At 37.0% G+C, this 10238-nt stretch overlaps 1 protein-coding gene across 1 annotated transcript; it reads right to left on the bottom strand.

Moving 5' to 3' along the window:
* Positions 1-279: 279 nt before the first annotated feature.
* On the bottom strand, positions 280-6902 carry LOC311296088 (neoverrucotoxin subunit beta-like). Its single transcript, XM_084417735.1, has 5 exons — positions 6782-6902; positions 6465-6667; positions 3217-3260; positions 2806-2898; positions 280-2631 (listed from the first exon to the last, which is right to left on the bottom strand). The coding sequence occupies exons 3-5, from the start codon at positions 3245-3247 to the stop codon at positions 1967-1969; spliced, it is 789 nt and encodes a 262-aa protein (XP_084273861.1). The 5' UTR covers positions 3248-3260; positions 6465-6667; positions 6782-6902; the 3' UTR covers positions 280-1966.
* Positions 6903-10238: the final 3336 nt, after the last annotated feature.

Below are 10238 nucleotides of genomic sequence, written 5' to 3'. Positions count from 1 at the left end.
GCGACCTTTTGTGATCTCCTGTGTGAACGTGAAATGACCCAGAAGTGACCCGCATGCGCAGAAGAGTACTCAACGGTCAACGACGTCACTTGTTGTTTGCGGAAGTAGCTAAACCTAACTGTGATTCTCTCACTCTCACACACACACACAAGCGCACGCAGCGACCGTTACACAAGAGTCAGACAGCAGCCGCTGACCTATCTAATATCAGATTCAGCACAAATAAAGTTAACATAACGTATATTGGCCGTGGGCTTTTTTTTTTTTTTTTTTTTTTTAATTAACGGGCTCGTCGAGGTCGACCCGTTCGGCAGATTTCAGCTCGACGAATATGCAGTCCGTTTTCAAACCGACGACTACTTCAATGCAGAATTATGCCGTTTTTCGCGTATCAATGACGTGCGGGTCGGATACATGCGACCTGGCCGTTCAGACTGAAGTCGCATTTCAAAAGATCGGATATGTATCGGATTTGGGACCACATACCCAAGTGGCCTGGGTCGCATTTGAAAAGATCGGATCTGTGTCGTTCAGACTGTCATGAAAAGATCAGATACAGGTCGCATAGGGGCAAAAAAATCGGAATTGGGTCGTTTCAGCCTGCAGTGTGAACGTAGCCATAGACACGTATACAGCGCGCGAGTAGCCTACGTAATTGAGCTCTCTCTTTCGTTTCTGAATCGACAAATACACACAACATTATGTCTAAATGTCCATTTTTGAGAGTATTCACGTAAATAATGTGGGTTATGTCTTAAACAGTTGTGAATGTATCATGTGCATCAGTGCAATTGGATCCGCATGTCATTCATGATCCGATGTCTTAAAGTGACAGTTGGTAATAAATAATGTGGTCTGTGTCCTTAATATTGATCAAGCAACAAAAGAAAAAGAGAAAAGCATTCACTGCTCGTTAATAGCTTTAAAATAAGGATTAATTATATTTAATTCATACAAATAAATATGTCTGTTTGAAAGAATAGAGAATGATGTATGCAAGTTATAAAGAATTCATACAGGCTATCATTCATTGAAAAAGAAGACTGTGTTTAGGAAAAGTGGTTTTATTTAATTTTAAGACATTTTTTAAGTTACAGTAGTTAAATCTGTATCTGTATTGCACGTTCAAACTTTAAAATCATTCATATTAGCAGGTTAATGTTTTCTCTGGGAGTAGCCTAGGTATAGGGTTTGGAAATTTTAGAGAAATTCTAAATGAATGCATTTCAATTTAAACCCATTATATTTTAAATCAAAATTTGCTGTCAAAATTAACACTGATGTGAGATGATCTTTTGTGAAAAAGATACAGTCAGTGTTTTTGACATTAAGAATAAAATAAAATACATGTTTTGTATTACAGCCATTAAATCTGTGTATGTATTGCATATTCAAACCTTAATACCATTCCATAACAGACTGATGTAAACATTTAGTCAGGTCAACTGTCGACTAGATTTAGTCAACTAAAATCTGCTAATATTTGTTCTACTAAAACAAAACTAGACTAAGACTAAAAGACTTAAGACTAGACTAAGACTAAAACTCTTATGATATTTAGTCGACTAAAACTAGACTAAGACTAAAAGATTTCAGATGACTAAAATGTGACTAAAACTAAATGGTGTGTTATTCAAAAGACTAAGACTAAGACTAAATCAGAATTTGCTGTCAAAATTAACACTGGTTTCGTGTCTTAGGCCATCAATGTGTACTTACGATGGGGAATTGTTTAATTTGGACGATGGGGAATTGTTTTAATTTGGACTTTGTGCATGCTCTTTGAGATAGTGACCAAAGACCTGCATTAAATGACTGACAGACAAGAACGGTTTGACCTAAAAATATCAAAATTGAAACTACTGCGGAAAAAAAGACACCTACATCTTGGATGCCCTTGAGGTAAGCTAAAATATACCAAAAATTTATTTCAAAGTGAACTATCCCTTTAAGTAAATCCAACACATCATTTTTTAGAGTGCAGTAGAGAAAGAGGATAGAGATAGGCTTTTAATGGAACTGCATTCTGTGGATTCTCCTTCAGTATAGTGGAGAGCTTCAGCTTTAGAGCTTGTACAACCTCTAGGTCTAGGACCTCCATGTAAGTGGTGGGGTTCTGATCAAGGTGGACGTCACCATGAAATGCCACCATTTTTATAGCTCCTTGTCCCTCAATGGAAAATTGAGGAATATTCTTGACCATGACATTCAGTTCTCCCTCAATCTCCTGCTTTTCTTCCCCTTCTGAAAATGTATGATCAAACACCATGGAGGCCTGAGCTCCATATAGTACACCTGTGACCACATGAGTTGCAATTTTCTGGTCAAAGACCTGAGGGTAAGTGATCTGACCCATATGGCTCATAGTGAGCTGTTCGAATCTTGTGCTTTCGCTGTAATACATTGTAACTCTGGACTGTTGGTTTGAAGATTTGGTATTACGCAGGAACTTGGCAGATCCTCCCACCTCCACCAGCCCTCCCAAGAAGCTGGCCTTCAGGGAAGCACTCACATCCAGGAGACTGGACTTATTAGAGAGTGATTCGGAGCTACTGAACTTCAAATCTGTCCTGGGCTGTGGATGACTGTCCAATTCGTCTCTCAGTGATTTCTTATCCCACAGAGTGACACCTGAAATGACAGATTACTTTTAGATTTATGTACGAGGAAGTGATTTACTGTTGAAGAAACATGCAGGGTTTGAAGTGTTGTTACACAAGGATTTGTAATTAGTGATACAATATTTGATGAAGAGGGGAAATAAACTTTATTTATTTATTTATTTATTTAAGGTTTGTAAAGCACCTGGAATGAAGGTATCCTCGCGGCAGTCATACAGCATACCAGGAAACAGAGGTCTTCCAAGAGCTGCCACTTCAATGGGCTGTGATGCCAAGGCTGCAGTAAATAACAAATAAAATGTATAATTATAATAAAAGGCAGACTTCTTCTCGACAGTCAAAGCGGCATTACGTCATGAAAGTGCGGACTCGTAGGAAGACCATGAGTGCTTAGGGTGCCATTTAGGACAGGGCCAAACAATCTACACATTCAGATTTTTTCACATTTTTATGTGGAGTAGCCTATAAAATAAAAGAAACTCTGGGTTTACCGAAGAAAACCTGCTCCCGACCAGGTTAGGTTCACAGAGTAATTTACCATGGTAACTAACTCTGAGTATAAGTTACCTCTCTTTCAGAAACGGGCTTGACTTACCATGCTTTCTCAGGGTTGACATACATCCCATTCTGAAACAGCATCTGCAGAAACATAAAACATACGTTTATTATAACTTAGTTTAGTTCAACTTGAATACGGTACAAACACCAAAGTCATGAGTTTGATTCCCACATAACACAAATAATAAAGGTAAGGTGGTGTAGTGGATTTTTCCCTAAACCTGACTATCTAGCGTCTGCAAATCGACACTTAATAACCTTTATACTCAAACACTTTGCGTCTTCCGTCGACAACTGGCCGAGTCTCTTACCCTAACTTACTTGCTTCCCTAAACTGACCCTGCTGCACAGCAGAAATGAACAGACAGACTTCAGCAAATGTCCTCCAAATGCTTTAATAATGGCCGGGAGAGTCTTCGAGCAATTTCCCACTATTCGAACACGAGCAACAAGCTAATGTTACAACAGGCTTTCACTACTGAGAGGTACGTGTGTGCAAATAGCGTTTCATTTAGCATTCAGCAAACATACCTGATTATCCTTATCATGGTGGACCAGTATTATCAATTTATATTTAATTTGCCGATATTTCTATATGACATCAGACGTAAGCGACGCCAACAGAAATGACGTGAACTGATCAGACATGCGCAGATATTCGTTGAGTTTGAGTTTCATAAAAGTAGCTATACAACATTATTACAACTTCTTTGTCAAAGATAACACAATAAAGTTGCATTAACTTATTTACGTTGTGGTCCTTGAATTCTTTTATTATTATTTTTTACGAGACATTTTCATGACAAACCATGCACAAAAAAAAGTAACGATCACAAAAAAAATAAAAACACAAAATACTGTAACGGGGCAAACAAGACGTGAGGCGTGTGGATCCATGTGCAAGCTTTTATTTATAAACATGGTAAACAGGCAAGGATCAGACAACGGTAAACAGGTATGGTACGGGCAAGACACAAGAAAGATCCTAGGGCAAGCGTGGGTCTACGATCGGTGAACAATATCCAGCAGGGCAAGACAGAGAGATAATCCAGGTACACAAGCAATGATCCAAACGAGGGGCAAACAGAATCCGAAGGGCAAGGCAAAGGGTTAATCCAGGAGAAACAGGCAGATAGCAAAACATGAGAAAACAGGCAAGACTTAAAACAACTGAGTGGGCTCCGTAGAGTATAGCTATCGCGATAGTGATTGTGAGATATTTCTCAGCTGTGAGCGTGATTAGTGTAATCAGCTGTGTGTGTGGTTCGTGCAATGGATGATGGGAAATGCAGTCCAGTGTGCTGTGTGGTGTGAGAGTCAACATGGAGAAGCGACCTCTGGTGGCTATCGGGCGGAAGGCCACAGACCGGATTCGTGACACATACAGTGCTGTTCCAGTTGGAAAGCCCTGACACACCACTGTGTGTCTCTGTCAGGAAAGCATTACTTACTTTTAGAGTCATCTTTGAGTAAATTATGTCATGTATTTATTATTTCTGAATTGGTTTTTAATCATTTACTTGTGTAATTGCCATGATACATTTTTACCTGACAAATAAATGTTACATCTTGATTTATTCTGAAGTTTTCTGAAATCATTATTTTAGTAGATTATGAGGAGGCTGGTGCTGTCGCAGCTCTGTGTCCAGGATAGGTCAAACTAAAGGCGCATGTATGAACGGAGCAGTAGGCATGTCATCTGAAGACCTTTTGATTTCTGTCTATCACTGACTTGGCAAGTTGTACGGAAGTGGCTAAAATAAACTACACTTTTTTGTACGAGTGAGCAGTAGGCAAACGACTTAAGAGGTATTAGCAAACCCTGCACCCTCTGACCAAGATCAGACTGGTGAGGCTGTGTCCGTGAAATACACGTAAACCCGGGGCGTGTGACATCGGGGCATCGGGTCCCTTAGTGAATTAATAATTGAAAGTATGGGATACTCAGAATAATCAAAGATCTAAATTAATTCATAATCAATATTTATGACTATTTTCTAATCAGAAACACAATCTAAATTTGATTATCATTTGAAATTGGAGTCAGATTAAATGTAGAGCTAAAGTAATATTGAAACTAAATTCCAATAAATTAAGTGAACTTCACTGGAGCGCTGAAAAGACATACACGCATTATTCCTTCGCCCAGGCCGTTGGATTCCGCCGTTGGGCCAATAGGTGGTCCTTACATTAACCCGAGAGAAATAGGAGTTAAAATAGATTGGGGCCCAATTATTAATTATTTTGTTATATCATTTTTAGTTTCAGGAAAGCTACACTGTAAAAAACACAACTTGAAAAATGTTGAAATGACTGATTTTGATGTGTTGGTTCAGCAAAAATCCACACTGTAAAAATCTAGTACAAAAAAAAACTTAGTACTATTTTACCCTAGCTTTTTCTTGTTGACTCAACTTTTGTAAATAACACTTATACGAACTGAAAATACGTTGTCTGTGACACACACAGAAATTTTCATTATCCACATGAGTAAAAGAATGATATTCTAAAACTATTCTCAATAATTTATTTTGTGACTCTGTAACGTTGTCATCCACATACTGGATAAATCAGTCATCCATGAACAACACGCATACTCAAGTTGACTTTGTACTAGTCCTGTAGCAAAAACCTTTAAACTTTATTTATTTAAAAAAAACTAGCATATATATATACACATTTAATTTGAGCATTAACTTTTCCTAAACTTTCCAGGCCATTCTTACACCACTTAAATGATTATCCAGAACACAACCAAGATAATTGACCGATGTTCTGTTTACAAGTACACAACCATCAACTTTAATTATTAAATCATCTGCCTTCCTTAACTTATATTTAGACCCAAAGAGAACAGATTCTGTTTTACCCAGATGTAATAAAGCTTATTTTCAGACAGCCTTCATCTTAACAAGCTCCTCATCTATAACTTCTGTATTCTATTTGTCTCCTTTTCTACAACTACTAAAGCAGGATAATCTGCGTATAAAACATATTACTCTCACACACCTCTATAACAAATATAAAAGAGGGCCAAGCACATCTGTAATCATCTGTCTTTCTGCACTTTAATTCATCAATAAATAACATGACAAAAAGCTAGACAAAAGTTTGAAAAAATATTGTGCTAGTTTCACTGAAAAATAATCAAGTTTGATGTATATATAATAAAAATAAGCTGGTCTTTTCAGCAGGATGCTATACTCGTCCTTCTGTCTGATGTGACGTCTGATCCAGTATTAGTGAAATGAACAGCAGTAAATGAGTAAATGTTCTCAGACTTACATGAGTATCTGAGTGAAGCTTCTTTCTTAAACTCCTCTGAGAAAACACTGTGTTCTGGATCCTGAAACATTTCTCTGAATGATGTCTCATATATTCCTGCTGTAACTGAGTCTTTAATACACACTCGTGCCTTGACTTTAGTTTATTGTCCCTGTAACAGCAGGACAAGAACGCTGAATTTCTGGCAACATCCTCATTCGGACCTACAGAAGAAAATGAAAGAGAGAATATAAAACAACAGAGTTAAATTTAGTGATAAAATTATTATTATTTTTAAAAATGAATTAACAAATGAACCTTCTACAACAATAAATTACCCGTTTTCTTTTTCATATCTGGGCTAAATCCAGAAAGATCTTCTTCACAGTTCCTCTCTCTTGTTTTCATCCTGCCAGACTGAACAATCTCTGAGAGACTGAGGCTTATATTCTCTGACGTCTGATGGGAGGAGAAACTAATTAATTCAGCAGGTGATTGGCAAAAATTCAGTCTAAAGAATTTGCTTTTCAAACCTTCTAACATACAGTATCAGCATAGGTTTGGTTGCGTGTTGCTGTTTTAACTTTTTTAATTTATTGTGTAACCCCCATAAGAAGTCGTGAGCCCATAAGGTTCTATCTCCACTTTTGGTCAAAATTGAGTTTGACATAATCTGATCCATTAGGTGTTTATTAATGCCTGTGTGGTGTTATTTTTGTAAAAAAAATATTTTGTTAGTAGTTATTAATAAAAAAAAAAAAGGGTTCCATCTCTCCATTGCCAGCTGGGATGTAAAAACTTTGGTGCTCAATATCTCAGAACTACCCTAAACGGAGATAGAACCTTATAATTCTAAGCTCACAAAGTCTTATAGGAATGTAATTCTTATAACTTCCAATGTTAATAGCTTATATTATTATTGTGTTATGTCATATTATTGTATTTTATGTTATTCCTCCAATTATACTGCATTAGTATTATACCTATATATATTATGCTGAATATAACATGCATTGAGTAAATCTGCCTAGCAATTGTTGAGCGGTCATGGACAGGGAATTGTGATTGGTTAACCCTTTATCATTCAAACTGAGAAAGATTAGTGCAAGTCCATATTTAGACATACGCCCTATGCGTATAGAAAAGCTGTACTAGGGTATTTTTTCTACAAATAATGCATTATAACCACAGTCTATGATTATAACGTTGGACAATAGTATTTACCACTGCATTGGATGTTATCACAGGTTTGAATAACATTATAAAGTGATCCAGTGGGAAACATAACACATTTATAGACATTTTCATAGCCATAGTGTTACGTCCCCTGTTTGTCTAGGGGTAGCAGGAGAGTAACATATTGTTATAAAAGACAATGTCCACACGGAATAACAAAAAAAAGTGAAAGAACGAGAGAGAGAGTTGGTTCTGTCTGCAATCCCAGCACTCAACACACACAGGGTAACTCTTTTAGATTTTTTTAATTATCAGTAAAAATCTCTTTTACAGCAGTTAGGAGTAAGGGAAGGAATTAAATACAACTCAAATAAGTACCAGAAGACGCCACATACCTCAGGAGGGGGTTAAAGCCAAAACAACAAACAAAACTGGAAAACTACCTGGGAGTAAGAAAGTCTAATTAACCTATAAAACCAAAAGAATCAAAGAAACAACATCTCTCTTACCTGACTTCCTGACTATCCCAAAAACAGGAGAAAATAAGGGGTTAGTAAAAACAAAAGAGGCACCCACCTCCCTACTGCGTCAGCAAGCACCAACAATAATGGGGCACACCAAGTTTTCTATCACTACAGAAAACACAACAGACTTTCAAGAAGCTTTAAGACACAAAGTCTTTCAACGTTCAACACAGTCTGGGAAAGCGGACAGGCCACACTCTCTCTGGGGAACAGTTTCCCTCTGTTTAAATGCGCTCCTCTCCACAAACTCTGATCAGGAACAGGTGGCATCAATTAGGCTCCTATGAGAGGACAGGGAGGAACAGAGGAGAACAGACAAACTACTTTTCCCAGCAGGCTGTTGGGCAAAAGGGAAACACAATCACAAATAACATACGTCCTGGGACGTAACAATAGATATTGAAATATGTGTGGTTTTGGTCAGTTTTATGACCTTTATAACAGTTTTTAATACTTATAACGATATTTTGCACTTCTTATTATATATTTACCCTTTATGTGTAAGTTTTATGCCCTTGAAACAGTTTATATCATAGTTAAATGCCATGTCTTGGTGTTTTTTTTTTTTTTACTGTGAGACTTATTACTGCTAAAATAAGTGGTACCACCAGTACTTGACCATACCAAAGATCAGTAGTACAGATCTTTTATAAATGTATACATTTAACAACCTCCGGCACGCAACGGTCTTCATACAGCAAAACAAGATGGCGGCCGAACAGAAAATTCTCGACCCAAGCTTGATGACGTCAGTAGTCACGTGGTTTGGACGTGGACGTAAAATTGTAATTTGATTTAAAGCAATTAGTTTAAATTACACCCAATTTTTTTTTTTACTTCAAGACAACTAAACTCAATTACATTAGACCAACGACAAGCCAGAAAAGTGAATGTATTGAGTCAGATCAAGTATAAAAAGTTCTTTAAACTAATGACAAGCCATATGCACTTTTTAGAGTGTTTATAGCTAAATTTCACACATTTCATAATTGCTAAAGTTTACACAAATATTGAACCGAATTGAATCAACACAAAGCTGATTTCGCCTACATAATGACTGCTTACTGTTGTCTTTTTGAGCTGCTTTACAGCAGAATTGAATTATGTTTGCTTCATTGCAACAATCTGTATTGTATAAAGTGCTATAGAAACAAACACAAAAAACATGACTTGGAGCATGTTAATTTTTTATAAAGAATTACAAAGAGTGTTTTTTTTCTCAGAATGATAGGCACTGATCAAGAATTTGTATTAAGAAATCACAAAATTAGTAAAACAGGATATTATGGTGTGAAGTGATTATTTAGTGAAAAGTGTGCATTACATACAGTGTACCAAATGAACCCAGGCGTGCATGTGTGTTTTTTAAATGAAATGTCTCTCACACATTCTTTTCCATTTTCTTGAGTTCTCTGTAATGGATTTCTCCCCTCCCCTCCTTCTCTCCTGGGCTTGTAAAGGAAAGGATATCCTCTGGCCTTATCTAATAGTCGCAACGGTTGCCCCGTCCAAGAAAGACAGCAGCAACGCTTTGTGAAAGTGCACGTAGCATGGAACACAGGGGTCAAGGTTTACCAGCAAAAACAAACCATGGAAAAAAAATGTTGGTCATGTTTTCCTGCATCGGGGAAAAGAAGGAGAGAGAATTATGGGAGAAACAGAGGTGGTGATAGGGAAAGTTGGAAGTGTGTGACGGCTAGGCTACGTCTCAGCGCTAAGTCGAGCGCTCTCTCCTCCATCATTAGTAGACACGGCCCTAACTGCCGATTGTTTACCAGTGTGTTTTGGTAGTCTGTCCGACACAGTTTTCAAAAGTGTTTTTCAAAAACTACTGATACCATGCCAAAAAGCCCTGTAACATTATTTTACATACATACACAATTACAAATTACACACAATAAAAATAAAAAAAAATGTTTGATAAAAAAAAAAGAATGAAATGGAATTGTTTTATTTAATTGTTATTCATTGTTGATGTTATTGTCCTGTTGCACTGATTATTACTCTTTTGTCATGACAGGATGTCACAAACCTGCAGCCAGATTTGCATTTATCTTTTCTTTTTGTATTGTAAGTATTATAGCATTTTTATAGC

Source organism: Rutilus rutilus, assembly GCF_951802725.1.
Source record: "Rutilus rutilus genome assembly, chromosome: 8".
Lineage (NCBI taxonomy): Eukaryota > Metazoa > Chordata > Actinopteri > Cypriniformes > Leuciscidae > Rutilus > Rutilus rutilus.
This window is presented reverse-complemented; position numbering and strand designations above follow the sequence as displayed.

Excerpts from the sequence above, each read along its gene's own strand:
- LOC311296088 (XM_084417735.1), bottom strand. The coding sequence starts at position 3,247 with ATGGGATGTATGTCAACCCTGAGAAAGCATG. Across the intron at positions 2,899-3,216 it reads GTCAACCCTGAGAAAGCATG|CCTTGGCATCACAGCCCATT; the intron begins GTAAGTCAAGCC and ends TATTTACTGCAG. Across the intron at positions 2,632-2,805 it reads CGAGGATACCTTCATTCCAG|GTGTCACTCTGTGGGATAAG; the intron begins GTGCTTTACAAA and ends CTGTCATTTCAG.